Source organism: Pristiophorus japonicus, unplaced genomic scaffold (assembly GCF_044704955.1).
Source record: "Pristiophorus japonicus isolate sPriJap1 unplaced genomic scaffold, sPriJap1.hap1 HAP1_SCAFFOLD_361, whole genome shotgun sequence".
Classification (NCBI taxonomy): Eukaryota; Metazoa; Chordata; class Chondrichthyes; family Pristiophoridae; genus Pristiophorus; species Pristiophorus japonicus.
In genome coordinates this window covers 511,738-534,119 of record NW_027253446.1, presented here as the reverse complement: position 1 = coordinate 534,119, position 22,382 = coordinate 511,738, and the positions used below count along the sequence as shown (strand labels likewise).

The following is a 22,382-nucleotide window of genomic DNA, read 5'->3' as shown; positions in this document are numbered from 1 at the left end:
GGGACATTCCCTGACCTTGCTCACTGTGACTTGGGGGGTATGGGGATTGGGACATTCCCTGACCGTGCTCACTGTGACTCGGGGGCTATGAGGATTGGGACATTCCCTGACTGTGCTCACTGTGACTCGGGGGCTATGGGGATTGGGACATTCCCTGACCTTGCTCACTGTGACTCGGTGGGTATGGGGATTGGGACATTCCCTGACTGTGCTCACTGTGACTCGGGGGCTATGGGGATTGGGACATTCCCTGACCTTGCTCACTGTGACTCGGGGGGTATGGGGATTGGGACATTCCCTGACCTTGCTCACTGTGACTCGGTGGGTATGGGGATTGGGACATTCCCTGACCTTGCTCACTGTGACTCGGTGGGTATGGGGATTGGGACATTCCCTGACTGTGCTCACTGTGACTCGGTGGGTATGGGGATTGGGACATTCCCTGACCTTGCTCACTGTGACTCGGTGGGTATGGGGATTGGGACATTCCCTGACCTTGCTCACTGTGACTCGGTGGGTATGGGGATTGGGACATTCCCTGACTGTGCTCACTGTGACTCGGGGGCTATGGGGATTGGGACATTCCCTGACCTTGCTCACTGTGACTCGGTGGGTATGGGGATTGGGACATTCCCTGACTGTTCACTGTGACTCGGGGTGTGATTCAGGGGTTCAGACATTGCCCTGACCGTGCACACTGTGTTTGTAGGTGGCTGATCCGACGTTGAGTGTGCTGGAGCTGTGGGGAGCGGAGTACCAGGAGACGAACGCTCTTCTCATGCGCTCGAAGGACTCTGAGTTTCTCCGTGCGGTCTGTGCTCGGGAGAAATGTCCTGTCGATTTTGTTGGTAAAATAACGGGAGATGGAAAGGTGAGGAAATTCTTAGCTGTTCTGATCAGCGGATATTATTCGATGGCCGGTGATTGTAGTTGTGGCCGATTGTCGGGCTGGGGCCGGTGATTGTAGTTGTGGTCGATTGTCGGGCTGGGGCCGGTGATTGTAGTTGTGGCCGATTGTCGGGCTGGGGCCGGTGATTGTAGTTGTGGCCGATTGTCGGGCTGGGGCCGGTGATTGTAGTTGTGGTCGATTGTGTCGTGACTTCTGGATTTTTTCCACTCCAACGATGTCCCTTGTAGGGGGTTGGAAGAATGTGATCTGTCTTCCCCGAGTTCCATCTCTCCCCTCCGATGTCCCCCCGCCACCTGTGTCTCTCTTCCCCTGCCCCCCCCCCCCCCGTCTTTCTTCCCCTGCCCCCCCCCCCCATCCCCCAATGATATACCCCACATCTCTCACTGTAACACTGATATACCCCACACCCCTCACTGTAACAATGATATACCCCACACCCCTCACTGGAACACTGATATACCCCACACCCCTCACTGTAACAATGATATACCCCACACCCCTCACTGGAACACAGTTATACCCCACACCCCTCACTGTAACACAGTTATACCCCACACCCCTCACTGTAACACTGACATACCTCACACCCCTCACTGTAACACTGATATACCCCACACCCCTCACTGTAACACTGATATACCCCACATCCCTCACTGGAACACAGTTATACCCCACACCCCTCACTGTAACACTGACATACCTCACACCCCTCACTGTAACACTGATATACTCCACACCTCTCACTGTAACACTGATATACCCCACACCGCTCACTGTAACAATGATATACCCCACACCGCTCACTGTAACAATGATATACCCCACACCACTCACTGTAACACTGATATACCCCACAACCCTCACTGTAACACTGATATACCCCACACCCCTCACTGGAACACTGATATACCCCACACCCCTCACTGTAACACTGATATACCCCACACCCCTCACTGGAACACTGATATACCCCATACCCCTCACTGTAACACTGACATACCTCACACCCCTCACTGGAACACTGATATACCCCACACCCCTCACTGGAACACTGATATACCCCACACCCCTCATTGGAACACTGATATACCCCACACCCCTCACTGGAACACTGATATACCCCACACCCCTCACTGGAACACAGTTATACCCCACACCCCTCACTGTAACACTGACATATCCCACACCCCTCACTGTAACACTGATATACCCCACACCCCTCACTGTAACACTGATGTACCCCACACCCCTCACTGTAACACTGATATACCCCTCACTGTAACACAGTTATACCCCACACCCCTCACTGTAACACTGATATACCCCACACCCCTCACTGTAGCACAGTTATACCCCACACCTCTCACTGTAACACTGATATACCCCACATCCCTCACTGTAACACTGATATACCCCACATCCCTCACTGCAACACTGATATACCCCACACCCCTCACTGTAACACTGATATACCCCACACCCCTCACTGTAACACTGATATACCCCACACCCCTCACTGTCACATTGATATACCCCACACCCCTCACTGTAACACTGATAGACTCACACCCCTCACTGCAACACTGATATACCCCACACCCCTCACTGTAACACTGATATACCCCACACCCCTCACTGTAACATTGATATACCCCACACCCCACACCCCTCACTGTAACACTGATATACCCCACACCCCTCACTGCAACACTGATATATTCCTCACTGTAACACAGTTATACCCCACACCCTTCACTGTAACACTGATATACCCCACATCCCTCACTGTAACACTGATATACCCCACACCCCTCACTGTAACACTGATATACCCCACACCTCTCACTGTAACACTGATATACCCCACATCCCTCACTGTAACACTGTTATACCCTACATCCCTCACTGTAACACTGATATACCCCACACCCCTCACTGTAACACTGATATACCCCACACCCCTCACTGTAACACTGATATACCCCACATCTCTCACTGTAACACTGAAATACCCCACACACCTCACTGTAACACTGATATACCCCACACCCCTCACTGTAACACTGATATACTGCACACCCCTCACTGTAACACTGAAATACCCCACACCCCTCACTGTAACACTGATATACACCACACCCCTCACTGTAACACTGATATACCACACACCCCTCACTGCAACACTGATATACTCCTCACTGTAACACAGTTATACCCCACACCCTTCACTGTAACACTGATATACCCCACATCTCTCACTGTAATACTGAAATACCCCACACACCTCACTGTAACACTGATATACCCCACACCCCTCACTGTCACACTGATATACCCCACACCCCTCACTGTAACACTGATATACCCCACACCCCTCACTGTAACACTGATATACCCCACACCCCTCACTGTAACACTGAAATACCCCACACCCCTCACTGTAATACTGATATACTGCACACCCCTCACTGTAACACTGAAATACCCCACACCCCTCACTGTAATACTGATATATCCCACACCCCTCACTGTAACACTGATACAGGTTGCACCACTTTAAGTTCTTGACAGTTTTCCTGCATCTCTCATCATTTTTTAAAAATATCTATTTTTGCAGGAGTTCACATTGAATCATGTGAAGCTTAACCTTCAACCTTTGACCCTTCCCGCTGAACTGACTGTGAGGGAGGCCCTGAACCGCGTACTGCGCCTCCCCTCGGTGGCGAGCAAGAGATATCTGACCAATAAGGTAAGGAAGGATAGGGGGTCAGAGAGAGATATCTGGCCAATAAGGTATGGGGGCGTGGTCGAGGGTCAGAGAGAGCGATATTTGACCAATAAGGGAAGGAGGGGTCGGGGATCAGGGAGGGCGATATCTGACCAATCAGGTAAGGGAGTGAGGGTGGTCTTAGTCGGGCAGGTTAGTCGGAGGATTGGAGAGGGGGAGGAGGAGCAGGTTTGGTTGTGGATCAGTTGGGGTCGGGCGGTCGGTGATGCTCTCTCTCTCCTGCCGTAGGTTGACCGTTCGGTGACGGGTCTGGTTGCCCAGCAGCAGTGTGTAGGGCCGCTCCACACTCCTTTAGCCGACGTGGCAGTTGTTGCCCTCTCGTATTTCGACACCATCGGAGCGGCAACGGCGATTGGCGAGCAGCCAATCAAAGGACTGATTGACCCCGGTGCCGGAGCCCGAATGGCCATCGGAGAGGCTCTAACTAACCTGGTGTTCGCCCGAGTGACTGAGCTCAAGGTAAGTGATGCCCCCCTGGGTCCACCAGCTGTACCTTCCCTCACTGTGTGTGTTGCTGGGTCTGACCCTCCCTCACTGTGTGCCTGACCCTCCCTCCCTCACTGTGTGTCTGACCCTCCCTCCCTCACTGTGTGTCTGACCCTCCCTCCCTCACTGTGTGTCTGACCCTCCCTCCCTCACTGTGTGTCTGACTCTCCCTCACTGTGTGTCTGACCCTCCCTCCCTCACTGTGTGTCTGACCCTCCCTCCCTCACTGTGTGTCTGACCCTCCCTCCCTCACTGTGTGCCTGACCCTCCCTCCCTCACTGTGTGTCTGACCCTCCCTCCCTCACTGTGTGTCTGACCCTCCCTCCCTCACTGTGTGTCTGACCCTCCCTCCCTCACTGTGTGTCTAACCCTCCCTCACTGTGTGTCTGACCCTCCCTCCCTCACTGTGTGTCTGACCCTCCCTCACTGTGTGTCTAACCCTCCCTCACTGTGTGTCTGACCCTCCCTCCCTCACTGTGTGTCTGACTCTCCCTCACTGTGTGTCTGATCCTCCCTCACTGTGTGTCTGACCCTCCCTCCCTCACTGTGTGTCTGACCCTCCCTCCCTCACTGTGTGTCTGACGCTCCCTCACTGTGTGTCTGACGCTCCCTCACTGTGTGTCTGACGCTCCCTCACTGTGTGTCTGACCCTCCCTCACTGTGTGTCTGACGCTCCCTCACTGTGTGTCTGACTCTCCCTCACTGTGTGTCTAACCCTCCCTCACTGTGTGTCTGACCCTCCCTCACTGTGTGTCTGATCCTCCTTCCCTCACTGTGTGTCTGACTCTCCCTCACTGTGTGTCTGACCCTACCTCACTGTGTGTCTGACGCTCCCTCCCTCACTGTGTGTCTGACGCTCCCTCCCTCACTGTGTGTCTGACGCTCCCTCCCTCACTGTGTGTCTGACCCTCCCTCACTGTGTGTCTGACCCTCCCTCACTGTGTGTCTGACCCTCCCTCACTGTGTGTCTGACCCTCCCTCACTGTGTGTCTGACCCTCCCTCACTGTGTGTCTGACACTCCCTCCCTCACTGTGTGTCTGACCCTCCCTCACTGTGTGTCTGACCCTCCCTCACTGTGTGTCTGACGCTCCCTCACTGTGTGTCTGACCCTCCCTCACTGTGTGTCTGACCCTCCCTCACTGTGTGTCTGACCCTCCCTCACTGTGTGTCTGACCCTCCCTCACTGTGTGTCTGACCCTCCCTCACTGTGTGTCTGACCCTCCCTCACTGTGTGTCTGACCCTCCCTCACTGTGTGTCTGACTCTCCCTCACTGTGTGTCTGACCCTCCCTCACTGTGTGTCTGACCCTCCCTCACTGTGTGTCTGACCCTCCCTCACTGTGTGTCTGACCCAACCTCACTGTGTGTCTGACCCTCCCTCCCTCACTGTGTGTCTGACTCTCCCTCACTGTGTGTCTGACTCTCCCTCACTGTGTGTCTGACCCTCCCTCCCTCACTGTGTGTCTGACCCTCCCTCCCTCACTGTGTGTCTGACCCTCCCTCACTGTGTGTCTGACCCTCCCTCACTGTGTGTCTGACTCTCCCTCCCTCACTGTGTGTCTGACTCTCCCTCCCTCACTGTGTGTCTGACTCTCTCTCACTGTGTGCCTGACCCTCCCTCACTGTGTGTCTGACTCTCCATCACTGTGTGCCTGACGCTCCCTCACTGTGTGCCTGACGCTCCCTCACTGTGTGCCTGACGCTCCCTCACTGTGTGCCTGACGCTCCCTCACTGTGTGCCTGACGCTCCCTCACTGTGTGCCTGACGCTCCCTCACTGTGTGCCTGACGCTCCCTCACTGTGTGCCTGACGCTCCCTCCCTCACTGTGTGTCTGACCCTCCCTCACTGTGTGCCTGACGCTCCCTCACTTTGTGCCTGACGCTCCCTCCCTCACTGTGTGTCTGACCCTCCCTCACTGTGTGTCTGACCCTCCCTCACTGTGTGTCTGACCCTCCCTCACTGTGTGTCTGACCCTCCCTCACTGTGTGCCTGACGCTCCCTCACTGTGTGCCTGACGCTCCCTCACTGTGTGCCTGACGCTCCCTCACTGTGTGCCTGACGCTCCCTCACTGTGTGCCTGACGCTCCCTCCCTCACTGTGTGTCTGACCCTCCCTCACTGAGTGTCTGACGCTCCCTCACTGTGTGCCTGACGCTCCCTCACTGTGTGCCTGACGCTCCCTCCCTCACTGTGTGTCTGACCCTCCCTCACTGTGTGTCTGACCCTCCCGCACTGTGTATCTGACCCTGTGCTGCTGGGTGTGATGGTCTCCGTTCTCTCTGTGCCAGGATGTGAAGTGTAGCGGTAACTGGATGTGGCCGGCCAAGTTGCCGGGTGAGGGGGCAGCTCTGTACGACGCCTGTGTGGCCATGTGCCACGCCATGGCCGAGCTGGGAGTGGCCGTAGACGGCGGGAAGGATTCCCTGAGTATGGCGGCTCGTGTGGGGCAGGAGACGGTGAAGGCCCCAGGTAAGGAGTCACGCAGGCCGTCGCTCGGTGTTTGTCTCCCCTTTTATGTTGGCTTTGAATCTATTCCCAGGCGCGCTCATTTCCCGTCATATTTCCATTTGTTGATTGCCTCGGTACTTTCTATACCCAGCAGAGTTCTCTGCTGTATTGCCAACCCACCATTCATTCAGACTGACACTGCTTTCTCTCCGGATTCTCAGGCTCCCTCGTGGTCTCAGTTTACGCCGTCTGTCCCGACATCACAGGCACTGTGATCCCTGACCTGAAAAATCCCCACGGACAAGGTAGAGAATCAATTGCTGATACACTGGGGCCAGGGGTATGGGTACCGGGGCATGCCATTAGGGGCAGGGTGCAGGGGTACAGGGTTCAGGGATAGGGTGTGGGGCGCTGGGGACGGGGTGTGGGGCACCAGGGTCTGGGTGTGGGGCACCAGGGTCTGGGTGTGGGGCACCAGGGTCTGGGTGTGGGGCACCGGGGGCAGGGTGTGTGGCACCAGGGGCTGGGTGTGGGGCACCGGGGGCTGGGTGTGGGGCACCGGGGGCTGGGTGTGGGGCACCGGGGGCTGGGTGTGGGGTACCAGGGGCAGGGTGTGGGGTACCGGGGGCAGGGTGTGGGGTACCGGGGGCTGGGTTTGGGGCACCGGGGGCTGGGTGTGGGGTACCAGGGGCTGGGTGTGGGGTACCAGGGGCTGGGTGTGCCGTACCAGGGGCTGGGTGTGGGGTACCAGGGGCTGGGTGTGGGGTACCAGGGGCTGGGTGTGGGGTACCAGGGGCTGGGTGTTGGGTACCAGGGTCTGGGTGTGGGGTACCGGGGGCTGGGTGTGGGGTACCAGGGGCAGGGTGTGGGGTACCGGGGGCTGGGTGTGGGGTACCAGGGGCTGAGTGTGGGGTACCAGGGGCAGGGTACAGGTTTGGGGTGTGGGGTGGCCCAGGTTTGGGTTGAGGGGTGGCCCTCGGGTGCTGACGCGCTCTCTCCTTGTTTCAGGGGTGCTCCTGTATGTACCGGTCACTCCCGGTCAGTACCGGCTGGGCGGAGGAGCCTTGGCTCAGTGTTACTCACAGATCGGCAATGACTGCCCAGACCTGGACAGTCCGCACCGCCTGGTGTCCTGCTTCACTGTCACTCAGCGGCTCCTGGAGGGTGAGTCCTTGAGCCGGGACCATTCCCTGTGTTCCCCACCGTGCCCGCCTCACTCTTTCTCTCTTTCTCTTTTCTCTTGCCTCAGAGCGCCTGCTGAGTGCCGGCCATGATGTGAGTGATGGGGGACTGCTCACGTGCATGCTCGAGATGGCAATCGCGGGAAACTGTGGGATCGAGCTCGACATTTCAAACAGCGACACCAGCGGTGAGTGACGAGGGTCTCTCAACATTCTGATCCCCCCGAGCCAGCCCTCACCCCCCCGAGCCACCCCTCACCCCCTCCCCCCCCGAGCCACCCCTCAACCCCCCCCCCCCCCCGAGCCACCCCTCACCCCCCCCCACCCCCCGACACCCTCCACCCGAGCCAACCCTCACCCCTCCCCCCGACACACACACCCCTCACCCCCCCGACACCCTCCCCCCGACACACACACCCCTCACCCCCCCGACACCCTCCCCCCGACAGCGCCCCCCCCCCACGAGCCCCCCCCCCCACCGAGCCACCACCCCCTCCCCTCCCCCCCCCCTTACCCACCGTAACCCTCTCCCCCCCCCGCGGTCGCTGGCACTGACCCTCGGTGACTCTCTCGCCCCAGCGATTGAGCTGTTGTTTTCGGAGGAGCTGGGTTTGGTGTTGGAGGTGTCCGAGATGGCTGTGAACGCAGTGTGCTCCCGCTACAGAGCAGCGGGCCTTCAGTGCTGCCGCATCGGATCAACCGTTGGAGAGGGAGCCCAGAGCATGGTGAGTGAGCCAGTTATCGGGCCCAGTCACGGTGAGTGAGCTGGTTATCGGGCCCAGTCACGGTGCGTGAGCCGGTTATCAGGCCCAGTCACGGTGAGTGAGCCGGTTATCGGGCCCAGTCACGGTGAGTGAGCCGGTTATCGGGCCCAGTCACGGTGAGTGAGCCGGTTATCGGGCCCAGTCACGGTGAGTGAGCCGGTTATCGGGCCCAGTCACGGTGCGTGAGCCGGTTATCGGGCCCAGTCACGGTGAGTGAGCTGGTTATCGGGCCCAGTCACGGTGAGTGAGCCGGTTATCGGGCCCAGTCACGGTGAGTGAGCTGGTTATCGGGCCCAGTCACGGTGAGTGAGCTGGTTATCGGGCCCAGTCACGGTGAGTGAGCTGGTTATCTGGGTGGTGGGCTGGGACAGTGCGGTGGGGGTGGGGCTGACATCGCTCTGTGTTCCCGTGTGTTTATGGCCTTATTCTCTCCCAGGTGAGGGTGCGAGTGAATGGGGATGAGGTTCTGTCAGAGAGAACGGCCACCCTCCGCTCCTGGTGGGAGGAGACTAGTTTCCGGCTGGAGAGGCTGCAGTCCCATCGGGCCTGTGTGGAGGAGGAGGAGCGGGGGCTGGAGCATCGCGTTGCCCCAAAATACAAGCTCAGCTTCCAGCCGGCGCACATCCCCAGACCGTCCACCGACTCAGGTAAGTGTGAGACCGTGTCGTCACATGTGACCCCCAGCCAACACCGCATAACCCCCCCGCGACCCCCAGCCAGCATCTCGTGATCTTCCCCCCCCCACCCCAGCCAATACCACGTGACCACCCCCACGAACCCGGTCAGCATCATGTAACCCCCGTGACCCCCGGCCAATGCCCCGTGACCCCTGACCAGTACTGCGTGAATCTCCGCAATCTCCGGCAGTACTGCATGACCCCCCCATGACCCCCGGTCAGTACCACGTGATCCCCCGTGATTGGAGAACTGCGAACGTTGTACAGTTGTTTAAAAAGGAGAAGGGCGATGCAGACACTGTTATCGGGGAGGAGTGTGAAATATTAGATGAAATAAACATAGTGAGAGAGGAGATATTAAGGGGTTTAGCTGCTTTGAAAGTGGATAAGTCCCCAGGCCCGGATGAAATATATCCCAGGCTGTTAAGCGAAGCAAAAGAGGAAATAGCAGAGGCTTTGACCATCATTTTCCAGTCCTCTCTGGCTTCAAGTGTGGTGCCATAGGTCTGGAGGACTGCTAATGTGGTACCATTGTTTAAAAAGGTGGAAAGGGATAGGCCGAGTAATTACAGGCCAGTCAGCCTAACCTCGGTGGTGGCAAAATAAATGGAAACATTTCTAAGGGACAGGATAAATCGTCATTTAGAAAGACACGGATTAATCAAGGACAGTCAGCATGGATTTGTTAAGGGAAGATCGTGTTTGACTAACTTGATTGAATTTTTCGAGGAGGTAACAAGAAGGGTCGGTGATGGAGTGTATATAGATTTTAGCAAAGATTTTGATAAGGTCCCACGTGGCAGACTGGTCATGAAATTAAAAGCCCTTGGGATCCAGGGCAAAGTGACAAGTTGGATCCAAAATTGGCTCAGAGGCAGGAAGCAAAGGGTAATGGTTGATGGGTGTTTTTGTGACGAAGGCTGTTTCCAGTGGGGTTCCACAGGGCTCAGTACTGGGTCCCTTGCTTTTTGTGGTATATATCAATGATTTAGACTTGAATGTAAGGGTTATGATTAAGAAGTTTGCAGATGACTAAAATCGGCCATGTGGTTGATAATGAAGAAGGAAGATATCAATGAACTGGTCAGGTGGGCGGAACAGTGGCAATAGAATTCAATCTGGATATGTGTGAGGTAATGCATTTGGGGAGGGCTAACAAGGCAAGGAAATACACTTTAAATGGTAGGCCACTGAGAAGTGTAGAGGAACAAAGGGACCTTGGAGTGCATGTCCACAGATTCCTGAAGGTAGCAGGCCAGGTGGATAAGGTGGTTAAGAAGACATACAGAATACTTGCCTTTATTATCCGAGGCATAGAATACAAGAGCAGGGAGATTATGCTTGAACTGTATAAAACACTAGTTAGGCAGCAGCTGGAGTACTGTGTGCAGTTCTGGTCACCACATTACAGGAAAGATGTGATTGCACTAGAAAGGGTACAGAGGAGATTTACGAGGATATTGCCTGGACCCTTTCAGGCCGTGCATTCCAGATCGAAACCACTCGCTGCGTAAAAAGTTTTTCCTCCTGCTCCCTTTGGTTCTTTTGCCAATCACCTTAAATCTGTGTCCTCTGGTTCCCGACCCTTCTGCCAATAATCAGGGAACTTACGACCAGTCAGTTTAACATCAGTGGTAGGAAAAATAATGGAATCCCTATTGAAGGAGAAATTAGAAGAACATCTCGAAACCAAAAATTGAATAATGAATAGTCAGCATGGATTTCAAAAGGGAAAGTCTTGCTTGACCAACCTCATTGAATTTGTTGAAGAGGTAACAGAGAGAGTAGACAAGGGTAATGTAGTCGATGTAACTTATCTAGATTTTCAAAAGGCCTTCGATAAGGCACCCCGTAATAGACTGATGAACAAGGTCAGAGAATGCAGAGTCAGGGGACAAGTAGCAGAATGGATTGCTGTTTGGCTGCAAGACAGAAAGCAGAGAGATGGGGTAAAGGGTAGATATTCACAGGGGCAGAAGGTGGGTAATGGTGGATCAGTGCTGGGACCACTGCTGTTCACAATTTATATTAACGATTTAGACTTTGGAATCAAAAACATAATTTCTAAATTTGCGGATGACACCAAATTGTGGGGAATATTCAATACTGAGGGAGACTGCAACAAATTACAGGAGGACATTAATAAACTTGCAGAATGAGCATATAATTGGCAAATTAAGTTCAACACAGATAAATGTGATGTGTTCCATTTTGGTCGGAAGAATAGGGAGGTCACTTATTACTTGGAGGATGCGAGTCTGGGTGAGGTAGAGGAACAAATACACACATCACTAAAAGTAGCGACACAGGTTAACAAGGCCATAAAAAGCAAACCAGGTACTAGTTTATTTCGAAAGGGATTGAATTGAAAAGTATGGAAGTTATACTAAACTGTATCGTACCTTGCTTAGACCACACTTAAAAATATTGTGTATAGTTCTGGGCGCCATATTATAAAAACGGAGAGGGTACAGAGAAGATTTACAAGGATGATACCAGAAATGCGAGGGTATACATATCAGGAAAGGGTGAACAGGCCGGGTCTCTTCTCCCTTGAAAAGAGAAGGCTGAGGGGTGACCTAATAGAGGTCTTTAAAATGATGAAAGATTTTGATAGAGTGGATAGAGAGAATGTTTCCATTTGTGGGAAAGAACAAAACTAGAGGCCATCAATATAAGCTAGTCACCAAGAAATCCAACAGGAAATTCAAAAGAAACTTCTTTACCCAGAGAGTGGTGAGAATGTGGAACTTGCTGCCACAGGGAGTGGTTGAAGCGAATAGTATCGATGCATTTAAGGGGAGGCTGGATAAACATATGAGGGAGAAGGGGATAGAGGGTTATGCTGATAGTTAGTTGAGGAAAAAGGGAGGAGGCTGGAGTGGAGCATAAACGGCGGCATGGCCTGGTTGGGCTGAACGGCCTGTTTCTGTGCCGTATATCCGGTGTGAACAGTCTGTTTCTGTGCCGTATATCCTGTGTGAACGGCCTGTTTCTGTGCCGTATATCCGGTGTGAACGGCCTGTTTCTGTGCCGTATATCCGGTGTGAACAGCCTGTTTCTGTGCCGTATATCCGGTGTGAACAGTCTGTTTCTGTGCCGTATATCCGGTGTGAACGGCCTGTTTCTGTGCCGTATATCCGGTGTGAACGGCCTGTTTCTGTGCTGTATATCCGGTGTGAACAGCCTGTTTCTGTGCCGTATATCCGGTGTGAACAGTCTGTTTCTGTGCCGTATATCCGGTGTGAACGGCCTGTTTCTGTGCCGTATATCCGGTGTGAACGGCCTGTTTCTGTGCCGTATATCCGGTGTGAACAGTCTGTTTCTGTGCCGTATATCCGGTGTGAACAGTCTGTTTCTGTGCCGTATATCCTGTGTGAACGGCCTGTTTCTGTGCCGTATATCCGGTGTGAACGGCCTGTTTCTGTGCCGTATATCCTGTGTGAACGGCCTGTTTCTGTGCCGTATATCCGGTGTGAACAGCCTGTTTCTGTGCCGTATATCCGGTGTGAACGGCCTGTTTCTGTGCCGTATATCCGGTGTGATCCTGTGTAATGGTGCGGGGCAATGACCTTCCGTTTCATGGTGTCGGCAGGTGTGTGTGAGCCACGAGTGGCAGTGATCCGGGAGGAAGGCAGCAATGGGGATCGGGAGATGGTGGCTTCGCTCGTCATGGCCGGATTTCAGGTGAGAGGGGGACGGATCGCAGTTATACTGGTGCGGGGCAGCCTGCCGGTGACAGCTGTTGGGGGTCCCTGGGCGAGGGGGGATTGGGATTGGTGGCGGAATCGGGACCGGGGTTGGGTAACTCGCTGCTCCTTTCTCCTGCAGGTTTGGGATGTTACGATGACGGATATCTGCTCGGGGCTATCTCTGGACTCGTTCCGTGGGGTGGTGTTTGTCGGAGGCGTCAGTTACGCTGACGTGCTGGCATCGGCAAAAGGTAGGAGCCGGAATATTTCATCCGCACTGTAACAGGGACAAGCCGGGCCCGGGATCTTTGACGCTCTTCGCCTCCCAGTGACGTTCCCAGTGCCGCTGTGTGGTTGCACCTTTCTTTAACCGGCTGTTTCCTCCCCTGTAGGTTGGGCAGCGACGGTGCATTTCAATCCCATGGCACGCGCCGAGTTCGCCAGGTTCCGTTCCCGGCGGGACACCTTCAGCCTGGGCGTGTGTAACGGGTGCCAGCTGATGGCACAGCTCGGCTGGGTGGCCTCGGAGGCTGACATGGAGCTGTCGGACGGTGAGAACTTCTCGGACTGTGGTTCGCTCTCTTGCATCAAGTGTTTAATAAATAAGGTAGAATGTACAGCACAGAAACAGGCCATTCGGCCCAACCAGACCATGCTGGTGTTAATGTTCCACATGAGCCCCCTCCCTCTTTCCTCATCTAACTCTATCAGCATAACCCTCTATTCCCTTCTCCCTCACATGCTTATCCAGCCTCCCCTTAAATGCATCGATACTATTCGCATCAAGCCCTCCCTGTGGCAGAGAGTTCCACATTCGCACCACTCTCTGGGTAAAGAAGTTTCTTCTGAATTCCCTATTTAAGAACATAAGAAATAGGAGCAGTTGTCGGCCATTCGGCCCCTCGAGCCTGCTCCGCCATTCAATGAGATCATGGCTGATCTTCTACTTCAACTCCACTTTCCTGCACTGTCCCCATATCCCTTGATTCCCTTAATATCCAAAAATCTATCGATCTCGGTCTTGAATATACTCAGCGTCTGAGCCTCCACAGTCCTCTGGGGCAGAGAATCCCAAAGATTTACCACCCTCTGAGTGAAGAAATTTCTTCTCATCTCAGTCCTAAATGGCCGACCTCTTATTCTGAGACTGTGACCCCTGGTCCTAGAGTCCCTAGCCGGGGGAAACATCCTCCCTGCATCTACCCTGTCAAGCCCTGTTAGAATTTTATATGTTTCAATGAAATCAGATCTCGTTCTTCTCAACTCCAGAGAATATCGGCCGAGTCTACTCAATTTCTCCTCATAGGACAATCCCCCCATCCCAGGAATCAGTCTGGTGAACCTTTGATGCACTCCCTCCATGGCAAGTATATCTTTCCTGAGGTACGGAGACCAGAACTGTACACAATACTCCGGGTGTGGTCTCACCAGGGCCCTGTATAATTGCAGTATGTCTTTACTCCTGTACTCAAATCCTCTTGTAATGACGGTTAACAAACCATTTACTTTCCTAATTGCTTGCTGTACCTGCACGTTAACTTTCAGTGATTGGTGTACAAGGACACCCACACCCAGGTCCCTCTGAACACCAACATTTCCCAATCTCTCATCATTTAAAAAATACTCTGCTTTTCTATTTTTCCTACCAAAGTGGATAACGTCACATTTCTCCACATTATATTCCATTTGCCATGTTCTTGCCCACTCACTGAGCCTCTCTATATCCCCTTGAAGCCTCTTTGCATCCTCCTCACAACTTACATTCCACCTACACTCAGTCCCTTCATCGAAGTCATTAATTTAGGTTGCAAAAAGCTGAGGTACCCAGCTAGTTACAGCCTGCCAACTTGAAAAAGACCTGATTATTCCTACTCTGGATTTTCTATCCGTTTACCAATCCTCAATCCTACATAAAAGGTAATCCTAAGCTCCTCTCTAGGTATAAATAGTAAACGGGTAGTAAGAGAAGGGCTGGGGCTGATTCTGGACCAAGAAGGAGACCTAGGCCTGGAGGCCGAGTGTGGGAGTACTTTGTGCCTGTCTTCTCCACGGAAGAGGATGCTGCCATAGACATTGTGCAGGAGGAGCTACTGGAGACACTTGATAGGATAAAAGAAGAGATATTCGAAAGGCTGGCTGTATTAAAGTAGATCAATCACCAGGAGCAGGTGGGATGCATCCTAGAACGCTGAGGGAATTGAGGACGGAAATCGCGGAGGTACTGACCATAATATTCCAATCCTACATAGATACGGAGGTGGTACCAGAGGAATGGAGAATTGCAAATGTTACATTATTGTTCAACAAAGGAGTAAAGATAAACCCAACACTACAGGCCGGTCAGTTTAACCTCGGTCGTAGGGAAGCTTTTAGAAACAGTAATAAAGGACAAAATGAACAGTTACTGGACAAGTGTGGATTAATTAAGGAAGGCCGCACGGATTTGTTAAAGGCAAATCGTGTTTAACCAACTTGATCCAGTTTTTTGATGAGGTAACAGAGAGGGTTGATGAGGGTAATGTGGTTGATGTTGTGTACATGGATTTCCAAAGTGCCGCATAATCGGCTCGCCCGAAAAGTTGAAGCCCAAGGAATAAACGGGACTGTGGCAGCTTGGATATGGGATTGGCTCAGTGACAGGAAGCAGAGAGGAGTGGTGAACGGTTGTTTTTCGGACTGGAGGAAGATATACAGTGGTGTTCCCCAGGGGTCAATACTGGGACCACTGCTTTTCCTGATGTATATTAATGACTTGGACATGGGTGTACAGGGGCACTATTTCAAAATTTGCAGATGACACAAAAATTGTAAGTATAGTGAACAGTGAGGAGGATAGTGATGGACTTCAGGAAGACATAGACAGGCTGGTGAAATGGGCGAACATGTGGCAGATGAAGTTTAACACCGAAAAGTGTGAAGTGATGCATTCTGGTAAAAGAATGAGGAGAGGATATATAAACTAAATAGTACAATCCTAAAGGGGGTGCATGAACAGAGAGACCTGGGGGTATATGTGCATAAATCGCTGAAGGTGGCAGGGCAGGTTGAGAAAGCAGTTAAAAGCCTTACGGGATCCTGAGCTTCATAAATAGAGGTATAGAGTACAAAAGTATGAAAATTTTGATGAACCAGTTTTTGATAAAACACTGGTTCGGCCTCAACTGGAGCATTGTGTCCAATTCTGGGCTCTTTAGGAAAGATGTGAAGGCCTTGGAGAGGATGCAGAAAAGATTTACGAGAATGATTCCAGGAATAAGGAACTTCAGTTACGTGGACAGACTGGAGAAGCTGGGGTTGTTCTCCTTGGAGCAGAGAAGGTTGAGAGGCGACTTGATGGAGATGTTCAATATCATGAGGGTTCTGGACAGAGTAGATCGAGAGAAACTGTTCCCATTGGCAGTAGGGTCGAGAACCAGAGGACACAGATTGAAGGTGATTAGCAAACGATCCAAAGACGATGTAAGAGAAAGCTTTTTTACGCAGCGAGTGGTTAAAATCTGGAATGCACGGCCTGAAAGGGTGGTGGAGGCAAACCCCATTTTATCTTTCAAAAGGGAGTTGGATAAGTATCTGACAGAAAAATATTTGCAGGGTTACGGGGAAAAGGTGGGGGAGTGGGACTCGCTGAGAGTTGGCATGGGCTCGACGGGCCGAATGGCCTTCCGTGCTGTAACCATTCTGTGATTCTGTGAATCCATGCTGATATATTACCCCCAATCCCATGAGCCCTAATTTTGTTTAATAACCTCTTATGTGGCACCTTATCGAGTGCTTTTTAAAATCCAAATACACCATATCCACTGGTTCTCCCTTATCTATCCTACTAGTTACATCTTCAAAAAACTCTTGACAGATTTGTCAAACACGATTTCACTTTCATAAATTCGTGTTGACTCTGGCCAATCCTATTATTATTTTCGAAGTGCCCTGTTACCATGTCCTTATTAATAGATTTTAGCATTTTCCCTACTACTGATGTCAGGCTAACTGGTCTGTAATTCCCCGTTTTCTCTCTCCTTCCTGTCTTAAATAGCGGGGCTACATTTGCTACCTTCCAATCCGTGGGAACCATTCAGAATCTGGAATTTGGAAGATGACAAACAGTACATCCACTATTTCTATTGCTACTTCTTTCAAAACCCTTGGATGTGGGCCATCGGGTCCAGGGGATTTATCGGCTTTCAGTCCCATTAATTTCTCCAGTACTGTTTCTTTACTAATACTAATTCCTTTCAGTTCCTTATTCTCACTAGACCCTTGGTTCTCCACTATTTCCGGAATGAAGACAGACGCGAAGTATTTGCTTAATTTTATTATTCCCAGTTATAATTTCTCCTGTCTCAGCCTGTAAGGGACCCATGTTTATATTCGCTAATCTTTTACTTTTTACATAACCTCCAGCTTTTACCGTCTATTTTTATGTCTCTCACTAGTTTACTCTCATATTCTATTTTCTCTTTCTTTGTCAATTTATTGGTCCTCCTTTGCTGAATTCTAAAATCCTCCCAATCCTCAGGCTTACGACTCTTGTTGGCAACATTATACTCCCCTTCCTTTGATCTAATACTATCTTTAATTTCTCTTGTTAGCCACGAGTGGACCATTTTTCCCCTGGTGTTTTTATTCCGTAAGGTAGTGTATATTCATGGCAAATTATGAATTATTTCTTTAAATGTTTCCCATTGTTTTTGCACTGTCATATCTTTTAATCTAGTTTTCCAACCTACCTTGGCTAACTCACCCCTCATACCTACATACATTGCTTTGTTCAGATTTAGGACCCGAGTTTCAAACTTAACCAAATCACTCTCAAACACAGAGTTTGAATCATATTATGATCACTGCTCCTCAGAGGCTTCTTTACTACAAGGTTATTAATTCCCTGTCTCATTGCACAATGCTAGATCTAAAATAGCTAATTCCCCAGAAGGTTCCTCGATATACTGACCTAGAAAATTATCTTGAATGCATTCCATGATTTTACACTATTTCTGCAAATTTGGTTTACCTAGTCTATATGAAAATTAAAGTCCCCCATGATTCCTGTATTACCCTTGGTACATTTGATTTATTGGTGACAAGCTTATATTGATAGCCTCTATTTTTTCTCTTCTCCACAAGTGGAAATACTCTCTGTGGGTTTACTAAGGAAACCTTAATTGTACGGCTTTTTTCAAGAGTAAAGATACCCAGCCTTCTGGTTATCGTCCTTGTAAATCTCCTCTGAACCCTCGCCAGTGCTTCTATATCCTTTTTATAACGTGGTGACCAGAACTGTTCACAGTACTCGAAGTGTAGTCAAGCCAAGGTTCAATACACATTTAGCATAACTTCACTACATTTCAATTCCCTCCCTCTGGAAATAACCCCAAAGTTTGGTTTGCTTTAGCGATGGCCTTGTTAACCTGCGTGGCTGTGTTCAGTGATTTCCCGCTGGGTTAGTGTGGGGCAGTGTTGCGGGTGCGGGCCATGCATCAGTCGGGAGTTCCCGCGCAGTCGCTCACAGGCTGTGGCCACTGGAAGCATGCAGGGCCACGCAGCAAATAAAGAAACCGCGCGGCTAAAACATCGAGGGAACGTGGGGGTGGGGGCCAGGCTGCAGGTCACGGGAAGCGTCTCGACCCAAGGATAGTGTTGGGGAGTTTGTAACTGGGACCAATCTCTCTGTTTCAGACGGTGCAGCGCGACAGGGCGTGCTGCTGACCCACAACCGCTCCGGCCGCTTCGAGTCGCGCTTCGTTACTGTCGCCATCTTGGAGAGCAGCTCAGTGCTGCTGCGGGGGATGGAGGGCTCGACCCTGGGCATCTGGGTGGCCCATGGAGAAGGTGAGAGCTCGGGGGTCCGCACTGAGCCGGGGGGAGGGGGAGGGAGGGTCCACTACACACTGAGCCACGGGGGAGGGGGGGGGGGGAGGGTCCACTACACACTGACCCCGGGGGGGGCGGGGGAGGGAGAATCCACTACACACTGAGCCACGGTGGGGGCGGGGGGGCCCACTACAGACTGAGCCACGGGGGGGGGGGGGTGGAGGGTCCACTACAGACTGACCCGGGGGGGGAGGGGGTCCTCTGTGCACTGACCCGGGGGTGGGATGTGAGGACTAGGATCAGTGACCTCGGGGAAGGGCCGGGGGCTGCAGGGAGAGAGCTCTCTCTGGACCGCAGCAGTGAGGTGGGGCGGGGAGTAGGAAAGAGTCCACTCCACACTGACCCGATGGGGGGAGGGGTCCTCTGTGCACTGACCCGGTGGGGGGGCGGGGGGGGGGGAGGGGAGGGGTCCTCTGTGCACTGACCTGGGGTGGGGGGAGGGGTCCTCTGTGCACTGACCTTGGGGGGGGGGGGGGGGTCGGGGTCCTCTGTGCACTGACCCGGGGCGGGGGAGGGGTCCTCTGTGCACTGACCCGGGGGTGGGGGGGGGGGGGTCGGGGTCCTCTGTGCACTGACCTGGGGTGGGGGAGGGGTCCTCTGTGCACTGACCCGGGGTGGGGGAGGGGTCCTCTGTGCACTGACCCGGGGTGGGGGAGGGGTCCTCTGTGCACTGACCCGGGGCGGGGGATGGGTCCTCTGTGCACTGACCCGGGGGTGGGGGGGGGGGGGGGTCGGGGTCCTCTGTGCACTGACCCGGGGTGGGGGAGGGGTCCTCTGTGCACTGACCCGGGGTGGGGGAGGGGTCCTCTGTGCACTGACCCGGGGGTGGGGGGGGGGGGTCGGGGTCCTCTGTGCACTGACCCGGGGCGGGGGAGGGGTCCTCTGTGCACTGACCCGGGGGTGGGGGGGGGGTCGGGGTCCTCTGTGCACTGACCCGGGGCGGGGGAGGGGTCCTCTGTGCACTGACCCGGGGGTGGGGGGGGGGGTCGGGGTCCTCTGTGCACTGACCCGGGGTGGGGGAGGGGTCCTCTGTGCACTGACCCGGGGCGGGGGAGGGGTCCTCTGTGCACTGACCCGGGGTGGGGGAGGGGTCCTCTGTGCACTGACCCGGGGCGGGGGAGGGGTCCTCTGTGCAATGACCCGGGGGGGGGGGGGGGGTCGGGGTCCTCTGTGCACTGACTCCGGGGGGAGGTGTCCTCTTTGCACTGACCCGGGGCGGGGGAGGGGTCCTCTGTGCACTGACCCGGGGGTGGGGGGGTCGAGGGTCGGGGTCCTCTGTGCACTGACCCGGGGTGGGGGAGGGGTCCTCTGTGCACTGACCCGGGGGTGGGGGGGGGGGTTGGGGTCCTCTGTGCACTGACCCGGGGTGGGGGAGGGGTCCTCTGTGCACTGACCCGGGGTGGGGGAGGGGTCCTCTGTGCACTGACCCGGGGCGGGGGAGGGGTCCTCTGTGCACTGACCCGGGGGTGGGGGGGGGGGGGGGGGTCGGGGTCCTCTGTGCACTGACCCGGGGCGGGGGAGGGGTCCTCTGTGCACTGACCCGGTGGTGGGGGGGGGGTTGGGGTCCTCTGTGCACTGACCCGGGGGTGGGGGTGGGGGGTCGGGGTCCTCTGTGCACTGACCCGGGGGTGGGGGTGGGGGAGGGGTCCTCTGTGCACTGACCCGGGGCGGGGGAGTGGTCCTCTGTGCACTGACCCGGGGGTGGGGGGGGGGGTGGGGGTCCTCTGTGCACTGACGTGGGGGTGGGGGGTCGGGGTCCTCTGTGCACTGACCCGGGGTGGGGGAGGGGTCCTCTGTGCACTGACCCGGGGCGGGGGAGGGGTCCTCTGTGCACTGACCCGGGGGTGGGGGGGGGGGTCGGGGTCCTCTGTGCACTGACCCGGGGCGGGGGAGGGGTCCTCTGTGCACTGACCCGGGGCGGGGGAGGGGTCCTCTGTGCACTGACCCGGGGCGGGGGAGGGGTCCTCTGTGCACTGACCCGGGGTGGGGGAGGGGTCCTCTGTGCACTGACCCGGGGTGGGGGAGGGGTCCTCTGTGCACTGACCCGGGGCGGGGGAGGGGTCCTCTGTGCACTGACCCGGGGGTGGGTCGGGGTCCTCTGTGCACTGACCCGGGGTGGGGGAGGGGTCCTCTGTGCACTGACCCGGGGTGGGGGAGGGGTCCTCTGTGCACTGACCCGGGGTGGGGGAGGGGTCCTCTGTGCACTGACCCGGGGCAGGGGTCGTGGGGGGACTGGGACCAGTGACCTCGGGGAGTGGCTGTGAGTTATTCGGAGGGGAGTGTTGACGTTCGGTCCCATTCACTTTGCAGGTTATATGCAGTTTGAGTCGGAGAAGGTGCTGACGTTGGTGACCGAGAACGGTCTGGCTCCACTCCGTTACTGCGATGACTCTGGTGCCCCGACGGAACAGTATCCCCAGAACCCCAATGGTTCGCCGCTGGGAATGGCAGGCCTCTGCTCGGCCGACGGCCGGCACCTCGCCATGATGCCCCACCCCGAGCGCTGCACCTTGCTCTGGCAGTGGCCCTGGATGCCCCAGGACTGGCGCCAATCGCTCTCCAGTTCACCATGGTTACGCATGTTCCACAACGCTTTCCAGTGGTGTTCGCAGGGTCTCTGATCATCTGCCTGTCCCGGACTGAGTGTATCCCGCCTCCCAGCTCACTGCGTCCATCACCGGGGAGAGCAGGCAGACTATTCCTGCGCAACACACTGCGCTCCATCGTCCCGCAATCCTCATCGTATGCACGGGACTGGGACCACTGAATCTTTCTGACACTCGGGAAATCCACGGACCTGAACCGTTCACAGTGACAGTTTCAGTAAAAGTATTTCTGTGAAATTAAAGACTGAACGCAGTTTGCAACTTCTGCCTCCTCTCCTTTGTGTGATGGCTTAAGTCTTAGCAATGTGAAATACACAAATTCAAACACTCCCAGGGCATGTACAGCACGGGGTTAGATACAGAGTAAAGCTCCCTCTACATTCTCCCATCAAACACTTCCAGGGCAGGTACAGTACAGGGTTAGATACAGAGTAAAGCTCCCTCTACACTGTCCCATCAAACACTCCCAGGGCAGGTACAGCACGGGTTAGATATAGAGTAAAGCTCCCTCTACACTCTCCCATCAAACACTCCCAGGGCAGGTACAGCACGGGGTTAGATACAGAGTAAAGCTCCCTCTACACGGTTCCGTAACCAGAGGACACAGATTTAAGATAATTTTCAAAGAGCTCAAGGGGAGGTAATTTTTTTTTAGGCAATGACTCTGGAACGCGCTTCCTGAAAGGCGGTGGAAGCAGATTCAGTAATAACTTTAAAAATAGAATTATATAAGTACTTGAAGCTGAAAATGTTCCAGGGCTTTGGGGGGAAAAGATTGGGTCAGTGGGACTAATTGGATCACTCTTTCAAAGAGCCAACACAGGCACAATGGGCCGAATAGCCGCCTCCTGTGCTGTATCAGTCTAAGTCATGGAGCGAGGTTTCTGCATGGAGGCAGAGGACATGACTGAGGTACTAAATGAGTACTTTGCATCTGTCTTTACCAAGTAAGAAATGCTGCC

At 54.1% G+C, this 22,382-nt stretch overlaps 1 protein-coding gene across 1 annotated transcript; it reads left to right on the top strand.

The window, feature by feature from the left end:
- Window positions 1-709: 709 nt before the first annotated feature.
- LOC139250268 (phosphoribosylformylglycinamidine synthase-like) lies at window positions 710-21,650 on the top strand (the record flags this gene model as incomplete). The annotated part of the gene is made up of 14 exons (XM_070872767.1): window positions 710-871; window positions 3,528-3,659; window positions 3,927-4,157; window positions 6,473-6,653; window positions 6,854-6,937; window positions 7,641-7,796; window positions 7,882-8,001; window positions 8,393-8,538; window positions 9,014-9,224; window positions 12,850-12,941; window positions 13,086-13,197; window positions 13,339-13,497; window positions 18,620-18,772; window positions 21,125-21,650. Coding segments are annotated over 14 exons (2,250 nt in total), but the record flags the coding sequence as incomplete, so codon positions are not given.
- Between the last annotated feature and the right edge of the window lie 732 nt (window positions 21,651-22,382).